This window comes from Eriocheir sinensis, chromosome 17 (assembly GCF_024679095.1).
Source record: "Eriocheir sinensis breed Jianghai 21 chromosome 17, ASM2467909v1, whole genome shotgun sequence".
Taxonomy (NCBI): Eukaryota; Metazoa; Arthropoda; class Malacostraca; order Decapoda; family Varunidae; genus Eriocheir; species Eriocheir sinensis.
Genome location: NC_066525.1, coordinates 5,875,275 through 5,894,731, shown reverse-complemented (window position 1 = coordinate 5,894,731; position 19,457 = coordinate 5,875,275). Strand labels below are relative to the sequence as shown.

General features: G+C 37.4%; 2 protein-coding genes across 2 annotated transcripts; one reads left to right on the top strand and one right to left on the bottom strand.

Annotated features, from left to right (window-relative positions):
* Positions 1-888: 888 nt before the first annotated feature.
* Positions 889-7,227, top strand: LOC126999857 (uncharacterized). Its single transcript, XM_050862933.1, has 6 exons — positions 889-966; positions 5,182-5,260; positions 5,545-5,722; positions 5,964-6,114; positions 6,291-6,437; positions 6,889-7,227. Exons 2-6 carry the CDS (start codon positions 5,203-5,205, stop codon positions 7,129-7,131), a joined length of 777 nt encoding a protein of 258 aa, XP_050718890.1. The 5' UTR covers positions 889-966; positions 5,182-5,202; the 3' UTR covers positions 7,132-7,227.
* A 1,832-nt stretch (positions 7,228-9,059) lies between these two features.
* On the bottom strand, positions 9,060-18,901 carry LOC126999858 (uncharacterized). Its single transcript, XM_050862934.1, has 5 exons — positions 18,734-18,901; positions 16,919-17,244; positions 16,485-16,673; positions 16,100-16,347; positions 9,060-15,643 (listed from the first exon to the last, which is right to left on the bottom strand). Exons 2-5 carry the CDS (start codon positions 17,183-17,185, stop codon positions 15,613-15,615), a joined length of 735 nt encoding a protein of 244 aa, XP_050718891.1. The 5' UTR covers positions 17,186-17,244; positions 18,734-18,901; the 3' UTR covers positions 9,060-15,612.
* Positions 18,902-19,457: the final 556 nt, after the last annotated feature.

Genomic DNA, 19,457 nt, shown 5'->3' with positions numbered 1-19,457 from the left:
CTTTTCTCTTCATCCTCCTTTTTCTATCCTATTCCTTCCTTTTCTCCTTTCTTCCCTTTTCTGGCTTTTTCCTCTCCTTTTTGTTCCTCCCCTCGGCTCGCTTTCCCTTGCCCATAGTTCTTTTTCTAAATGATAATTTTAATAGTTCTTTTTATATCTCATCTAGTGATATATAAAAAAATAGGACTTAAAAATACAAAGAAATAGTGATATATACTTAGCTATTAATACAAGATACTTTAAATTCAGCTTTATTATGTGGGCTGGGTTATGGCGGGCTTATGCTAATACAAATTCGCGGTGTTTGCTAAAGTTTCATAGACCTGTTGCTTGTTTATTTAGTTTTTTTATTTGTTTATTGACTTATTTACTGATTATTTACGTGTTTTTTTATATATTTTCGCCCGTCATCCACAGCTGTGACATCCAGATCAGGTTCAAGTAATACAAATTCCGGTGGTTGCTAAAGTTACATAGACCTATTGCTTGTTATGTTTTTTTTGTTTGTTTGTTTATTGACTTATTTACTGATTATTTACGTGTTTATTGAGATATTTTAATTAACCCTTAGCTCGCCTCCACCCATCGTCCGCAGCGGTGGTTGCTAAAGTTACTTGTGCATTTAGTTTTTCATTTGTTTATTGACTTATTGACTTGTTATTTACGTGTTTATTGATGTAATTTAGCTTTCCTTCCTACCATTGTATCTTTTTAATTTCACGGTGCTACCTACACATGTATTAATAGTTGTATAATCACACTCTGTCCTGCCTGGGGGTTGGGATGGCATGTTCCTCCCTTCTCCCTTGTTGTTTACCTGCAACAATAAACTATCAATCAATCAATCAATCAATCATTAACCCTTAAGCTCGCCTCCGCCCGTCGTCCGCAGCTGTGACATCCAGATCAGGTTCAAGCCACGGCTGAGGACAACAACAACACGCTGAGTGGCGGCGAGAGGCGAAGGTGTGTATGGCTGTATTTTAAGGCCAGTTTAAGCCACTATGTCAAGAAATGCAAGGATATAGTAAGATCTGTGCATTCTGATACGATTAACACCTGATTACTTGATGTTAAGAGGCTAAACCCCATAGTCACGGTGGTCCGGTGATAGAACAGCCGGGTGAGGAAGACGTCTGGATCTAACCTATAAACACGCATATTTATATTGGCTGTTGGGTGGACGGGGGAGACGAGTGTGCAGGGGGAAGTGAATCAAGTGTAATTGTTAATGTTGGTGTGTTGTGGTGACAAGTATGTATTTGTTTTCTAAATGAGTCTATTGTACCGCAGTCTAAAATCTGTTGAGGGAGGCTTTTCCAGTCACGTGTGGTGCGGGGAAAGTATGAGTGCTTGTATGCGTCAGTGTTTGTGTGGTATGTTTGGTATTTATGGATGTGTGTGTTATGAGTATGTTGACTGCGTTGTGTAAGTATGTGTGTGGGTCAATGTCAATGCGAGTGTTTGTGATCTTGTACATAACTGTAAGTCTGTGTGCTTGTCTGCGTAGGTGAAGAGGTTCCATGTTTATATATCTGTTGTTTAATCCGTGTTGTGATTCCGGGCGTTCAAGTGTAATTGTTCGTAATGAACCTAGCTGCCTTGGTGTTTATTTGTTCGGACAATTTACGGCTTCACCCAACCAATGATTATCTTATGTGGTTCATGTTTTTTTATAGAGATAGAATGAATTTCATGATTATATCATTCATTTTCTGCCACAATGTCAAATGTGTTATGTAGATCTTTTTAAAATGCTATATATATATATACAAATAAACAAAAAAATAAAAATAAGTCAATAAACAAAAAAGAACTAAACAAGTAACAGGTGCAACTTGTATAGAACTATAGAATAATTTGTATTTATATATTACATAAGCCTCCCATAACCTGCCTGTATGATAGAGCTTATTTAAAGGTAGTGTACCTCATGATTGAACCTTCTTTCAATTCGATTTCATTCCCAAACACATTTTTATTTCAAATTTGTCCTTCCAATCTCCAAAATTGAACTGACTCCTTCATTGTTGGAATCATTCTGACTCTTGCCATCTGGTGCAGAGCAGAGCCTAGCGTGCTGTGGTGTGCTGGCGTTCAAAGGCTTTAATTCTCAGGTTTTAACTAGCATAATATTTTAGTAATATCAGAGACTATCATATTTACCAAAATTTTATGTTAAAAAAAGATTATTCATGTTTTGTGTAATGTGTGTTTGGCAAAAAGTAAGTATTCATTGATATATATCCTACAACACTTCATCCATTAATAGATATGCATTAATAAAGATGCATCAGCAGGTATTTCCTACATGCAAGGGAAAGAGAAGTCAAAAAAATTAGCATAAATAAAATCATCATATAAATCATAATATATATAATAGTGAAGGCAGTGTTGAAAAAAAATTTTGCCACTGATGCATTCTTCAGCAGGCACCACACTGCTGCTCACTTCAGCTACCTTCAGTCCCTCCAAATGGAGCATTACATAGTCTTAAGGGAGGTTGTTTACACTGCTTAGCACACTGCTTTACACTTATAATACCGTATTTTATTTTTCTATTTTATTATTTCTAGCATAAATAATATTTATATATATATATATATATTTATTATATATAATATCACTTTTGGAATAATTTTAAAACAACATACCATTGTTTATGTGGGAAAATTATAAAAATATATTTATTTCTTGTATTCTAAATTTTTAATACCACTAAACTGTATAGTAAGTCAAAATAATGCTATATGAAAATTTTAGAAAAAAATATTAAAAAAAAAAAAAAAAAAAAAATAAAAATAAAAATTATTGAAAACATGCATTGAAATGGCTGGTTCCATTGTTCAGCACTGTTGTGTTGCAAGTGACACAAACAATGTGAACACAAAAAAACAAACCAATCACCACCAGCCAAGCCACCAGTGTAGTAAAGCCTCAAAACCGTGTACCTCCGACTAAAACTGCCCAGATTTTTCCCTGAAAAATTCCCAAAACACACTGAAAAATTTTTAGCCCACACTTTGGATTGGAATGGGTGGACCTGGAAACCTTGTCAGTCACGCTGGTCACGCTGCTTTTGACTTGTTCTTCTTTGTTCATTTTTTTGTTTTTTTTGATATTTTTGTTCATTATGGCTCAAAAAGATTGAAAAAGTGACAGTGAAAGTGGTGAAAGGTGAAAGTGGAAGTAAGCTTAAGTAAGAAGTAATGAAAGAAAAAGGATATAAGACAAAAAACATGAGATGTGGGCAAAAATCTGGGCCTTAAATATACATCTGGCCTTAAAGATTTCTAAAGGATAAAGAAAAAATAAAAGGATAAAGAGAAAAAATACAAAAAAAAAAAAGGATAAAAGGTCAAATGAAAATGCAAAAAAAAGAAAATTACTGTTAGAAATAATACATGTACTTTTAAAAAGGATGAATGAAAAATGCAAATAAAAAGGAGAAACCATGTGCAGAAAATGAAAAAAAACAATAGAGTTAAACACAATGAGTTTTCAGAGGCTGACACTGAGTTTAAAGGTGAGAAAAAAACAGAAAAGAAGTAAAGCAGATAGTAGAGGTAAAAAGTTGTTTTCCAGTAAATTATGGGCTTCGTATTGAAAGTAGGTGAAACAAAGGTGCTGATGAAAGTGCTACTTGTGCTGAATGAAGTTTGAGGTGCCATTAAGTTTTGCCACAGCAAGAAAGTTTTTTAACTTGGAAAAAATAGTTTGTTGAACTGAAATGAACTGTAAAAAGACACATAAAACATGAGGAAATGGCACTCCCTGGAGGCAACTTTATGGACAAAGTTTACTGTGCATTTTGTCTAAATCTATTAAAACTCATTTAAAAAAAATAAAAAAACCACTTCTTTGTGAAAATTCAGAAAAAAAGGGAGTCATCAAAAAGGATGAACTACCATTAGGCTAGTAGTAATGTAAAAACAATTATCCAACTGGGGGTTTTTTACGAAAATGATTTTTTGTTGATATTTTTTGAGGATTGATATTTTGATGATGAAAATCTTTTTTGGAGAAATGAATTGTTTCATGACTTGAAGTTACTTGCAGCCTCCAATGGTCCAAGGATTGACTCAGATTGACCTGAACACAAATTTGAAATTCACCTTAACCACAATTTTCCTCTACTGCAAACAATGGAGGAGCAAGACAATCAATGCATCAGTATTTACAAGGCTCTCCTTTTACAAGGTCGAGAAGTTTTTCCCCAAGGTTTTTGAAGAGAGACTATTGGAAGGACCACTTGCATAGACTCCATTCATCCATGAAGATCCATGAGATTGGAATGCAGAGACAGTAGAACTACAGTCAGAAAGGGACTCAAGTCAGAAGAGGAAGTAAGGAAGAGAAGGGGAGAAGAGAGGGATTTGGGGAAGTTGAAGGAGGAGGAGATTGAGAGGAAGAGTAGTGAGTAGAGGAGGATGGTTAGAAAATGAGGTAGAGCTAGTTGTGTGGAGGAAGAATAGAGGAAGAAGAAGAAGGAGACCAGGAAAAGCTGAAACTCAAGAAGAAGGATCAGTTGAAGAGAGAAGGAAGGAGGGATAGAGAGAGAGGAAAGAAGAAAAGAGGTAGGGATGAGGAAGAAAGGAAAGAGGTTTCAAGTCCTGAGGTTCAAAAAAAAGATGTTCTCTGACTGTGATCATCCATGGAGAGAAAAACTGGAAAACACTTAACCAGAACCTTATGAATGAATATGTTATGAACTGAAGGAAAACTAAGAAAAGAACAGGAACCAAACTCCAACAAGAGAAATGCAAAAGAAACAGAAAGAAAACCTTGCAAAGAACAAAGACAAAGAGAAACAAAAGAAGAAAAACAAACAAAAGAGAAAGAGAGAAAAGAGAAGAACCAGAGACAACCCCTGTTCTTATGGAGGCCACCAGGATCCACAAGTAGTAGAGTAGTCATCCTTCCCTCCCACCCAACATCCATTCTACCTACAGATTGCAGATCAGGATGGGACAAACCAAATCAGGGGGATGAGACTTACCTCCACACTGTCCCCCAGGTCTGTCACTGTGATGTGCCTCTGTAGTGGATGGGGGAAGGTTGGCAACTAATCCTTCAAGCATTTTGCAGATGTTACTTTGCCAACACCAAGGAAATGAGTTTACAATTACCAGAATTTTGACTTGTTGGTTACTACATCTCTATCCTTCATCTGACTTGCAGGTGTGCTATGCAGCCTGAAGAATGGGTGTCCTCGAGAGCATGAGGGTGGTGCTGTCCACCAGAAGTTTTCTACAGCTGGGTGAGCATCGTCAAAATAAAGAATGACTGGATTATAAGAACCCTTTGTCTAGAAATAAATGCAATATTCTTGTACACTATTGAAAAATCCATACACAAACTCCACCAATATCATGACAGGCAGTTTGATATACATGGGTTTTATTTATAGAAGGCTAATGATTCATGGTTTAGTTAAAAGATCAAATACAGAGCACTGAAAGTGTTTTCCATCAGCTGCCATTATTTATACACTCATCTTATTGTGTTTCATTATTTCTCTTTTCATTTATTTATATTTTCCAGGCCCAGCTGTGTCCTGTAAGAGGGTGCCCACTGCTAGCACCACTCGGGTTCAAGAAACAAACCATGATCTGCTCTTAAATTTTCGACGCTTAACATTATCCCCTACTGAGGCCTATTTGTCATCACAGGTCCAAGCCAAAGCCTCAGCAAGCCCTCTCACAAATGCTACAGACTATAGGTAAGCCAATATCATTTTATCCTTTCTTTTCTTACTTTTGAAGAGACTTGGGACTCATAAACTTCAGTGAAATACTTTGTTATGTAGGAAGAGGGCCTTTGATTGTTTAGTGCTGCTGAAATAGATAGGAATAGATAGAACCTCATCTACAGTGTGATGGCTGTGGCATATGGGTCAATGGCCATCATACTTTTTTATTTCATCTTGATGATGTCTGTAACATCTGCCATTCAATTTTCAGATTACCATCTTTGGTGAAACCAGTCTCAATTACTGTTCCCACACTTTATAATGAAGTGATGATAGAGAAAGACCTTCCTTCAATTCTGAATATCATGGAGAAAATTGAACCACTTGGCCCACAGCAACCAGTGGAAACACCTTCTGCCCAGGTAACTTAGAACAAACTACACACACAAAGTACAAATATTGTACCAAGTTGTTTTCCTTCATGTCTCGTAGAGGGGTTGGTTAGCCACCTATGCTGGTTGCAATACAAAGAAGTGGATGATAGGGCCACCACATCCCTATAAACCAAAATAAAGTAATAATTTGTTCCTGGCCACAGGTACCTGAGAAACAAGCAGCCAGACTGATAGTAATCAGAAGAAAGAAAATGAAGAAACACAAATTGAGAAAACTACGAAAGAAGATGAGGTTTGTGTTGCTGAAGAGGCGGCAAAAGAGAGAATATAAGAAAGAAAAACTCTTCCAGGTGTGTTTTTAGTGTATTACTTATTAATGTCCTTAGTTTACTCACCATTGACAAAAATAAAACTTAAACATCTAGTGGACTACTATACAAAACTTCCCTGTCACCATTGTCAACACTAGAACTGAGCCCAGACCCAGGTCAAGTCTAGTACATAATTTCCAACATCAGTCTTAGGTCCATTATTCTTTATCATTTACATCAACAGTCTTCACTGCATTATACCTAGTAACATCTGCAAGTTTTGCTGACACGAAAATAGGATGACTAATTCGATCAGACACAGGTATTAAAGGAGCATTTAAATGGCTTGTATATCCAATAAATGGATGATGCCAAACCTTTTTTTCCTTGTGTACCTTTATTAGTCAGGGATAGAATATATTTTTTTAGTATCTTATTAGTTAAAAGTTCAACCACTTATCTGTAACAAAGTTTTCATATTTTTTCACAGGCAACCCAGATGGCCAAAGTGCGTAAATTTGAGTCCTTTGATGCTGTTAACTATGTGAGAGATGTCCTGCAGGTCACCAAGATAAAGCCTACCCCACGGACCTTTAAGGGCAAGCGACTACCGGAGTTTCTCATCAAGGAATTGATGGAAAAGGAGAGATTAAAAAAAATTAAGAATAGGCAAGAATCTCTGGAGAGGGAAGAACTGAAGATAATTAAGAATAACTATACCAACAAGCTGTGACCTGTACCCATTACAGCAGTGAGGCAGAACAGTGAAAATACGTACATCAGTTAAGTCACTGGTTTTATTGTATATAATAAAAAATCTACAAATAATCTCCTCAAGTGTTATTGATGTTGAAAATAAATTAATACATTTTGTAGCAGTTGTAAGAAGTAATACATGCTGTGTCATTCCAAGTTCCACATACAGGTAATTTTTGTATTGGTTTACCCTTATAGAAAATGAAAAATATTTAGATAACCAACATTAATAGCATCAATGCAGAATTCTAGTAGGTAAGCTAATGCAAATGTAGGATGCTCGTCATAGAATAGAAAAGTGTTGCTTAAGATGGCACCATTCAAATTGTTGTCATCCAGTGCTTATTACTGATCCATTTAATTACATCTGGAACTTGCTGAACAGAATTATGAGGATGATGATAATACCACAAAAAAATTAGGTGAAACAGTAGATGTAGGAAATTTCATAGTGGTGGATTCATTTTGGCGTGGGGCTGGCATAAGCTACTATTTGATGTTAGCATTAACCCGGTAGCAGCGGGGATCTTGTTTTTTAATGGTCCCTCTAAGCGAGAAAAATGAGAAAAATCATCACTCACAAAAAACATTTCATAATATATATCAAAGCATTTGTAATCAGTTTATGTATCATCTATTTTGGGGGCACAAATCTATTTTTTGGCACAAATTTGTCGTGTCGCTGCTACACGGTAAAGCCACAAATTTAGCTCATTGCTGCTACCGGGTTAAGGCCAAAACACAGCCCCTAGATGTTACTGGGTTCATATATCAGTAACGTGTGCTTCCTCCACCCAAAATCCACATGTATTCCCCCAGGTCTCCAAGTTTGTAGGTGATAGGAAAGGAAAAAGAAGAAAATAGATGGAGTTGTTCTTCAGCTTTACCAGTGGATACTAACCACAGATGTCACATTGGAGTTTAAATAAGAATAGCCATATTTTTGAGGTAAGACTAACCATACTTTTAAGATAAGGCTTGTATTTGTTTCAGGCATATATTATTTTTATGATCTTTGTGTTCAGTAACTTGGATCCTGAGCAAGATATATCAAATCCTCAAGTTGTATAATGTTCTCACCACAGCAGATTTGCGATGACTAATGGGAAAAAAATGGGTTTGGCAATATCCATGACTAGAATCAACTCAACTCGGCATGACTCGACCCCCTGGTTTGAGTGATTTCTGCAAAACTACTTAGAAAATGTTATGTTTACTGGAGAGTATGTCAAACCAAGACTGTTTCTCATCTTGACATTTTATTTGAATGCCACCTTAACCATCTTCAGATTCATCAAAGGATTCAGTGCCTGCACCACTTTATTGGCATTTCTCCAACCAGGGAAAGGTATCGTTGCTGTGTAGGAGTGATGACTGAAGATTCTAAAGAACCTGGCGTGAAAGATGTTTATCATGATGTGTATGCAGGGCGAATCATGGCTGCATGGTAAAGTCATGAATCAATGGGTCTTCTTGAAATTACCATTATTGTTATTATAGAAAGTTTAATAAGGATGCCAAGGACATTTTTGAGGCCTAAAGTCAACCCTCTCAATGTCACACTGCTGGCCCAGTGCTGGTCTGTGAGAACTGCCATGCCCTGCCCCTTTCAGCAACGCCTGGTGCATCACATGTTTAATGAATAGGCAACATTCCATATACAGGCAGTGCCAAGGAGAGTAAGTACAGTCTCCTTGGGCACTGTTATCCTCTGGGTGGGAATTTTAGGGAAAATCGACCTTGAAAAAATATTGAATGGTTATTTTTATTTATTTATTTTTATTTTTTTCTAAACCAGGAGTTGAATGTGTATTTCACTAATACATGGAGATGAGAAAGTCTCCATGTCTGACTGCATGTTGCAAGAGCCAACTAAAAGGACACAGCTCCAAGAATACAAGAGGCTGAGGTTAGGGAATGTCTCCCTTTCATTTATTTTTGCCTACAACATTTGACATAACGGTCACATGGCCTTGACTCGCCTCACTGCCTTTGCAGGAAAAGAAAGTTACTGATGATGATCATCATCATCATATGAATTCATTTTCAGCTGCATTTTTCTGAAGTGTTCTGAACTGATAAAGTTACATAAAGTAAAGATCACTACCAAACTGCCTGAAATACAGAACTATAATTCACTAAAAATATACCTTAATTAAGAGTGCATGTATTACCAGTGAGTAAGAGCCATCTTGTGGTTACGTATACTTTTTCAGAAACATCCCATTGCCAGTTCCAGAAGGAAATACATAATGTGGATACTTATAATTATCATAGAGACTATATCAAAGGTTACCAGGGCAAAATCAAGTTTAAATGTAAATATGAAAGCACATTTGTAAATACCATTCCATCGGTGCCAGATTTATTCGGATCAACAAGCTACGGCCTTGGGCCTCATGTAAGTTCAGTGTCACAGTTCACACACCCTTGAGCAAGAAAGCTGAATTCAGGCCCATTCTGAAAGCTGAGGGCCAATAGTTCTGAGCTCAAAGTAAAAATTCATGGTTACATGCAGGGCCAACATATATCAACACCTACTACCACCATTACAGTACATGCATGTAAATCAGAGCTGGTGTCTTATATGCCAATTGATGAACCTTAGTGTTACTGTCGGTGGGCAGAGATTTCTTCCTAACGATGGGGTGAATTAAGAATACAGAACTTGTTGAACTGGGATGCTGAGAGAAAAATAAAGAAATCATAAGGCAAATATGTAAATGTTTTAAGTTTTGAGGAGACCCTGGCAAGGCCTTGTCTTGGTATGCATCTATGTGACACCCTCTGGTGCAACATTGACATGAGGCCTCATGACTCTAAGAGTTTAGGACCTCACCAGTCTATATTACTGAACTGCACATTACAAACTGAAAACTTTCATCCTCTCTTACATTATAATGTTGAAATATGATCAATTTTTTCCCTAGAATATCTTGGCAATACAAAATAGGTATACTCAACATGTTTTATGGCACCATTGCTTTACACTTCCATAAAGTTTATATCAGCCAGAGAAAGCTATAAAAATTGAGTATCAAAAGGACTATTTTACTATAAAAGCTGGTCATGTCATGGCACCACATGTTAACAAAATGTATGAATTTTTTATGGGAGACCACACTGGGCACAATCTCTGGCCATATTTTGTGATCCTCTTTGCAAATATACTTTTTTTGATGAGTAAAAGAAGGCAGCTTTAATGCTTTAGATATTTTTAGAATCGAGAAAAACTTACGTGTCTGGTATTCACCCAATTGAAATTTTTAAAATCACAATTCCTAGAAATGTTTCTGAATAGGAATCAGAATAAATCAAAATGCATGATCAGTCATGCAAGTTACTTTGCATGCCTTATGTAGCAGCAGCGGTGGCTGAGTGGTCAGCATGCGGGTGTGGTGATCCCAGGGACCCAGGTTCAAGTCCCACCAATGCATGCTGACAATTTTCAACCATAGCAGAGTGGCAGAAGATTACCCACATGCTACCCAGATCTTCAATCAACCCTAACTTTAGCAACTTTGTTCACATTGAACACCGGGGGGCAGCATGGGCCAAGCACATATATCACGGCAGCCACTATAAATAAATTCACCTGCGCCACTAACAGGCTGGGGTTGTCCAAGAGACCCCTCAAGAAAGCCTACTGACACTATAGGCAGCACAAAAAAAAAAAATGCTTTTATATGAAAGGACATCACTGATATTCAATTTGTGTCAAACTTTTATAAGGATGGTCCAAAAATGTTACTGACCATTTTGTGTTCTTGATGCTTACAGCCTTTAGCAAGAGGCTTCGTTTGTACTCAGCATCATAAACTTGGCAAGGGGCCAGCTTTCAAAATAATAATAAGCAACTAAATACTTTTTTTCAGTTTAGGTTGAATTGAAAGTAATTTTGTCTTTAATGGATACTATCAAAATGTTTCTGATGTTATAATGGATGAATAAATCTTTTCATCCATTTCAGTACTATAATATAATCACTTAGTGGGATGATAAAAGTATAACAAAAAGTATGCTCATTGTAGTCCCCCAGAAGCTTCAGTCACTTTGGGCCAAATGTATTTCACACCATGTGTTCTCATGTAGTGACAATGATCATGCAGTTACAACTTAAGTAAGATAGATCACTTCCTCATGCTCTCCTCCCTCCCTAATTCACTCTGTGCAAAGAGGTTCTCAGTATATCCCAGGAAATTACTACCCAAACAAAAATTACAGTATGTAACTAACTTTAAAAAATCTATTACGATGTGTGCGTTCATATAATCCCAACATACACTTCGTGTGTGTGTGTGTGTGTGTGTGTGTGTGTGTAAAATTATGGGGACAGGAAATCTTATTCTATATGAGCACAAGAATGTACATACAATATGTCTAAATTAGTATTTGACATTTTAATTATGAATTTACATTTATCAAGATGTCTTAAACTGCAAGCAAAGCCATCAAATTGCCTCAGTGGTAATTTGTTGTTAAACTGAATTCTCTCACAATACTACCAAATATACATTAGTGCATGCACACCACACCACATACTTACTTGTCTATTAGGTAGAAATTATTTAATGTGTTTGTATGTTATGTGCACATACATGAGTTTGAATTGTACTATACACAGACAAATGCTGCTTTGACTTAATGCACAAGAGCACACCTAGCTGGAGTAAGGTAACAAAATTCTAATTTACGCTCTTCTTACATAAGCAACATTTTATTGTCATAATCAATATCATGTGAGAAAACCAATCTTCTTCCTAGAAGTAATGACATAGTGACTTAGGTAGACAATATCCAGAAAGTTGATTAGAGCCATGAACATCCCCTGCAACATATTCATGTACCTTGTAGCATTAACGTACAAAGCTCCCAAACCACGACTCAGACACTTGATGATTTCCTCACTCTCTACTCACTCTGAAAGGCTACAGACATGCTAGCAGGTGTTGCCCTAGCATTCCTAATGGCAGCTTTTATTCTTCTTCTTTTATTCTATGGACAGGCATACATATATTTACTAATATACAGTAAAAGTCTGTTAATGCAGTCACCAATAGTCCAGCAAATCCAACCGTTTGCTTTTTTTGATCCAACCAGAAATAATCTGGTCTGGTTTTCCCTCAGGTGGAAGGTGTGAGCTGAACTGATAGTTCAAACTAAATGTGCTGCCCCCAGCGGTTTGCAGGGTGGACAGGAGGGGAGAGGTGGACGGTGGAAGGGACTAGGGAGAGAGTGAGGTGTGGAGGGAGAGTGAAGGGGGGAGAGCATGGGCAGGAGGGTGGAACAGAGCGAGAGGTGGATATTATGGTTGACTGTTATCAAAACAAGCTATGTCACCAAAGGTCTATATACTTCACCATCCAGGGTTACTTGAGAAGTTGAATAAGTGTACAGTTGAAATTTTAAAGGAAATTAAATTCAGTGTGTTTAGATTTCATTGTGATCAAGCAAGTCCTCAAAATATGATGAGCACTTTTTGGAAACACACAGTCTTACTACAAGCACACAGTCCTCATGTCCTAGAGTAAGCCTTTGTGAAGTGCAGTGTTTTATCAACATGATTTATTGTTATAAAGGCAATGGGTCATGCATATTTTCAATTCTATAGTGGAACATCATTCCTGCACTTCCACCTCCTCCCACTCTTGCCCCAACCAACTTCCCTGCCACATTCTCCTTCTTTCCCTTGTCCCTCCCTCCCACCCATCCGCATAGCAACCACTTAAAGGCAGCGTGCCTTATTTGAACTTTTGATCCAGTTCATACCTCAACTAACTGGAGAACTGTACATACACATATGTTTATAAGAGATATTCTTCTACAACTAGAACACCCTGTATGCAAAAATGAGAGAATTTATCACAGGAATGTCTTGGTAGCCTGAACACACATACCACCAGTTGTCACGTCCACCTGTCAGCTGTGGTTTGTCCATCCTTAAGTTCTTTATTTTGGTTGGAGCAACCTCAGCTGACATCTGCCAGTTATCTCATGGAAACACAACATTCCTCCTCCCTCGCCTTTCTTGTCACACAGATTCATTGGCACAAGGGGTGAGAGCCATAGGGAGACGTCCAGCTCAGGAACTCATAACACAGTACTTCATAGGTAGAGGGGGAGCAGATATCAAAATGGAAATACATGTAGTAGTACCATCTAATTATTCATTCATGTAGTACCACCTGGTTATTCATACATGTACTAGTTCCTTTCATTAATACAGCATATCCGATAAACAGGCATGGCTGGTCCCCTACAACTCAGGTTAACGTACTTTTACTATATACATACATGCATGCATGAATGTCCAAAAAGTACACAGCACCTCCTCCATCGACAGGACAGTCTTGGTTTCATGGTTTAATTTGCAAATAACAAAAAATAAATAAAAATCAACTGAGAGGAACTGAGTACCATTCTTACTCTCAAGGATTTTGTGCAAGGCAGGGTCTGCTTTATATACCCTATCAAGGATAAAATAACAATTTCTTCTAAGAAAGAAATAATGCAAAATACAAAAATAGTTGGCAAGAACTAAGATATAAATACTATGCAATACCTATAGTCACCCACTGCTTCTATCATGTCAGGAGCATATTTTTTATTGCAAGAGTGCCTATAATATTTACGGCCCTACATGACAATATACAACTAGAATAGCTTTGATTAGAAGACCTGGTTTTAACCTTACAGAAAAATATAATATACAAGCAACAACCTCTTAAAATTCTCAAATAAAACCTCACTCAACAACAACTTCTTGACTGAACTCACATTTATATAGTGTTTATAACCACCAAACATTTATCATTACTGCTGCTAAAAATAAGAATAATGTTCCATATTGTCAGTTTTACTATCTTAAATTCATCAGAGAAAATTTGTTCCATGACTGCATTTTTATCTCCATTAATTTGTGTTTGATGCTGTCAATTTTTTGTTTGCTGCAACTTTGTGAGAGCCTCCATTCAGAAGAATATATATATGAGGCACCTTTTGGAAAGATTGCTTTGCCTTCAGATATTTACTTTCTTTCACTGAAAATCAAACTCGCCAAAAAAGGATTTAGACTCCTCAACTTCATTGTTTTCTTAGTTCTTATGACATCACATACATGGCTCTAACACATTCACATGAAGTATTGGACCCATCAAAGCATCATGGTTGGGTATTAAGCAAGTTACTAGATATATAAAGATACACTAATGAGTACAAATAACAAGTTTGAGCATTATTACATTCTGGAAGGACACAGTAAGTTAATAACCTGTAACAGGCACCACAAAAATGACATATCTGTTCTTTTCTTATAACAACAATATAGGTGAAATGGATACGTACTTAGAAAAATAATGCCAGATGAAAGGAAATAAATTATTTTGATGATGTCCAACTAAATATATATACATGTGTGTGTGCGATTGTGTATGTGTGTGTGTATATGTATGTATACTATATCTATATTTTCAGTGCCCTCTTCCCTCAAGGGAACTTCCCTCGAGAGGGTGGTCATGGCAAAGGCATCTCCAAAATAACTTGTTCCAGCACTCCCTCGTAGCATGCTCGATCCCTCGCCTATCAACTCTCCCTCTCCAATACTTATCCATTTTATTGATCCATTTCACTAGTCTTCCCCCAGACACTCTCTCTTTCAATCCTACCCTCATATACTTTCTTCACAAAGTCATCCTCTTTCATTCTCATCACATCTCCAAACCATCTCAGAGCACCATGCTATACTCATTCAGTCACTCCACAATCCACTCCTTTTGCTGTTACACCCATACCAAACCACTCATACATGATTCCATTGCTTTCTTCACCCCAATTTGACACAACACAATGAACATCTTATATATCTCATTTCCACCAAGAATATTCGTGATTGACACCCATCTCACACCACACCATCATCCAAACTCTCACTCAGCTCTCCGTTCATGCACACAGAGGCACTCGCATTCTTGTAATCGTAACAGTAAATCAACACTAGATTCTGATGGACTAAGCTTAGTTTTTCTTTTTCCCTCAGATTTAGCAATTACTTTTAGTGTTAAATATTTATTTGTGGAGCATTTGGACATTTATTTCTGCAGTTGACTAGTAAGAAACATTGACAAATGGGGAGTTTGAAAACAATGTGGCTTTCTCTTCTAATGCTTGTTTATCATGGTTCACAGTTAAATGGGATGGTGTGACATGTGTTAGTCAAGTCAATAGGGAAAAAGGAAGCAGGAGTGCAAAATGCAGTGTCTTCCACTCCATCAACAATGTACGTATTGTATGGATTTTCATTTAGGTTGATTCTTCCCACAAATGTAAGGTATATTAATATGATACTGAAAAATTCCTAAAGTCTGAAAGAAATTATGTACATATTTTTATATCAACTTCAGGAAGTTCCCCTTTAATGTTATTGGCCTATTTGAAAAGTATTTTAACAGTTTGGAGCTTTTCATTGTTGCATGCACAGCCCTCCATTGAACCTGTTTGAGGGGACAAAAAGTAGAGAACTTTATTAGAGAACATGAATGAGTTGGAACTAAAACACACCCATTACCTATTAAAAATTAATAGAGGAAGAGTAGGTTGGTGAGATGTGAATAGTAAAGCCATTTTAATGCTTTTCTTAACTGTCAATCACACATATGTTAGGTACTTTAAACCCCTGTAATAGTCTATTGCTATTAATTTATATTATCCCATGTCTAACTTAAACTACATCAGTTACTGTGATGAAAGAAAAAAAACTTTCGTAAAGAAGATAAACCCAGAACCATTCCATTTTTTCAAGTATCCAGTCAATAATGTTTTGCACATTTTAGATTGATAATTCCAATCAAAGTAACATATTGATTGAAAAGCCACTAGACAGTGGTATTATACCATAAAACAAGTAAGTATAAAAACTTCCGAATTAACATTTTTTGTTCCTCTATTACCTTCCTGAATCTTGACTAAAGCCCCCGTCTCTGGTCTCCTCAGGGTCCCTGCTGGTCCCTAAGAGTCGGGCACTGGGGTCAACACTCCGCAGGACAGACAGGATAGTGTGCACAGATCTTCTTGTCTTAATTATGATACGATGATTTTCAGGTTCAAATTCTACAAAGTCAACTCCTTTATGCTTCAGTAATCTTTTAAGAAGTCGCCGTTTATGCTCAAAAGGCAGAACAATCTCAAACTGGTGAATCTGAAACACAATAATATTACTTATTATAAACCCACAATAAGATATTGAAAACTTACACTACTTGAAATCATGTATAAGGGACACAAATCCCATATGTATAACACAATAATTTAAACAAGTTAATGAATGCAACTTACTTTTGAACGGGGTACTTCATGGTGTCTGGCTATGCACGAATTTGAGGTATTAACAGAGATATTCAAGCCTGGAGGAAAAATGAGTGTTGGATCCTCAGCGAAACCCTGCTCCGAGGTGGGGCTAACCGGCACCCCGGCCCCATTACTTTCACACCATCCCTGGTTGACAAAACCACTTTCTGCAAGTACCTGTAAACAAAGAAAAAGTTAAATGATCATGTCTCTGTTTATCAAATATATAAAAACTGCACCTCTAGATGGATCAGTCATTCTGCTGTCGGCTATTCCAACACTGGGATGTGAATTGAAGTTGGGAGTCTTCCTAATTAGTGAATGAAAATCAGCTTTCACTTCAGTTTCTTGTCACTAAAAAAAAGGAGTAATATTACTGCTGGATAATTAGTGTCACATTTCTGAAGACAAGTATAGCTGACCTGCTGTATTCCCTGCAGAGTGTTTTCATGGGCCTGAGAAAAGAGTTGCTCCTGTCTGGTCTGAAAGTCCTCATTCTGCACTACTTCATCTTGGGCCGGCTCCCCCAGAGTCCGCTCAAACACATGGTACACCTTGCTTCCATCAGGACGAGGTTTTGCATCACTGAACAGCACTGACTCTGAGCTGAGCATGATCACTCCATCATACTGTGGCTCAATCGTAACAGCTTCATCTTGCAGTGGATGCATGTCACTTAGTGGAAGCATTATGGTGCATTAGCTGTCTGTGAACTTATCTTGACATTTCACTACATTCTTCTTAAATCCTGTTATAAAGGTAAACAATATTAGTGCTTAAAAGGTGGAAGTAACAGACTCAATGCGGCTTAATATCATCGACCTTGATAATAAATATAATCATACGTAACAAGTTAATGTTATATGCTCTGTCTTGGATTATTGCTTTGATCATTATTCATACTAAAAACATGGAACAAGATACTTCCAATGCATATAATTTTAAAGTCACTAGTTTCTAACATAAATATCGGACTGTTGCTATTAATAATGGTGATGTGTTTGTTCAATGTGTATTAAAATAAGTTGGAAAGACATACATTGACAGCAATAATCACAATTTGTTCTTCCATAGAAAATGACCAACATAAACAGAATCGATGCCACAAGTTCACTCATACCAAAGAATTTGACATAGTTCCCTCCTTAATTTTTCTGACTCAAAAATCCTTCTCCATGTTCCTGCTTGCTACCCTCGGGTCTACCTCTGGTATAATGATTTATGTATTTTTGCCCGTGGGTGCTAAAGAAGGTGATGGTGGAGGAGTCTGTGGCATGCTGGAATTATAGCTGTAAATATAATTTTTTTTTAATTTATTCTAATATAAATACAAAAGTCACCCTTATTTACAACACCAATGACTCCCTCCCCTTCCACTCTAAAAGGAAACTCTAGAAACAGTAAATAGATATGTATACTTTGGGCAGTTCATTAAAAAAGCAAATCCCTCGCTAAAACTGGAAATGAAATTATGTGTAAGACTGGGCTTCAATGCTGTCAGAAAATATAAGTCCACTCTTCAGCACTTTTTGTCCCTCGCTAAGCCTTCTCGCTTAACTGAGTCCAACAATATTGCAATGAAAATCCTACAGTTCCTTCATGGGTAAAAAAAGGAGATGAAAAGACACAGGACAGCTCGTGATGTCCCACATTAAACTATTGATATGAAGCCTCAATGGTGTAGATTCCTGACCCACCCTAGTTGCTGTGATTAACCTTTAAGCCACATTATCTATTATTTAACCCTTCAAAAGCTGCCTTAGTGAAAAAATAATGCAGTTATGCAATATACATCAAAAGGACTATTTATTTCAGTTACCCATTACATAGATAAACACGAGCCCCATGTCCATAGATACATACTTAAAATCATAGCCTCTGTTATTTAAGCCTTTAACAACTGCCCTAGGGATAAATACTGCAATTATACATCCAAAACTAATACCACCATTCATTTCAGGCGAGTTACCCATTACATAGTTAAACATGGGTACCATGTCCGTAGATACATACTTAAAACCATATTATCTGTTATTTAAGCCTTTAACAACTGCCCTAGGGAAAAATACTGCAATTATACATCCACACTAATACCATCATTCATTTCAGGAGAGTTACCCATTACATAGTTAAACACGGGTACCACTTCCGTAGATTTATACCACCCCAACTTTATCTTCTGTATTTTCTCCCATTGTGGCTATGCAGATGCGGCGTTAGGGTGCTGGAGGGCCTACCTGAGGGGCGGCGGCATGGTGGAGGCGGCGGGATCGAGGCTGAGGAGGCGGCCAGCTGCTGCAAGGGAGGCGCTGTAAACAAAGCCTCGCCCCGCCCCGCCCCGAGCACCGTCCCTGCTAGGATGGGTGCAGCCTGGGGAGGAACGCTTGGTCTTGGTCTTGGCGGGGGAGGGGCAGAGAGAGAGAGAGAGAGAGAGAGAGAGAGAGAGAGAGAGAGACTGAAGGAGAAAAAAAGATGCTACACCAGATGTGGAAGGCAAGAGAGAAAAGATTAGAAGAATTGCAAGACCAAGACGAATATCAGAGAGAGAGAGAGAGAGACTAGGAGAAAAAAAGAGATACTTGAAGATGTGGAAAGCAAGAGAGAAAAAATTACGGTAGAAAAATTGCGGAGAGAGAGAGAAAGAGAGAGAATCATCGGCCCCACCCTATGCACAGACTTACAGATTGTCATATGAATGAATTAGATTAGAGAGCAAATTAATGTTCCATAGTTTTAAACAGACACACATCAGCCGTACCTAGACATGGGCTAATGTAAAATCCTTTCATGTATCAAAGCAGAGCCGAAAACGTCAAAAGCTCGCCATCATTTGTACGGTGAGGAGAACACGGTGTGTGACATTTATCGCAAAATATCGCTTATTGACATGTCATACATAAGTAGTTTTGGAGGAATTCGTTTCCTTTGAATAGAAAAAAAATCATTTTACAGTTTTCAACC

What these genes read in the sequence shown, in the direction of transcription:
- LOC126999857 (XM_050862933.1), top strand. Translation starts at nt 5,203, where the DNA reads ATGGGTGTCCTCGAGAGCATGAGGGTGGTGCTGTCCACCAGAAGTTTT. An exon ending in CAGAAGTTTTCTACAGCTGG is followed by an intron (nt 5,261 to 5,544) that starts GTGAGCATCGTC and finishes TATATTTTCCAG; the next exon opens with GCCCAGCTGTGTCCTGTAAG. An exon ending in AGAAAGAAAAACTCTTCCAG is followed by an intron (nt 6,438 to 6,888) that starts GTGTGTTTTTAG and finishes ATTTTTTCACAG; the next exon opens with GCAACCCAGATGGCCAAAGT.
- LOC126999858 (XM_050862934.1), bottom strand. Translation starts at nt 17,185, where the DNA reads ATGCTTCCACTAAGTGACATGCATCCACTGCAAGATGAAGCTGTTACG. An exon ending in CTCTGCAGGGAATACAGCAG is followed by an intron (nt 16,674 to 16,918) that starts GTCAGCTATACT and finishes CTTTGTTTACAG; the next exon opens with GTACTTGCAGAAAGTGGTTT. An exon ending in ATGAAGTACCCCGTTCAAAA is followed by an intron (nt 16,348 to 16,484) that starts GTAAGTTGCATT and finishes ATTGTGTTTCAG; the next exon opens with ATTCACCAGTTTGAGATTGT.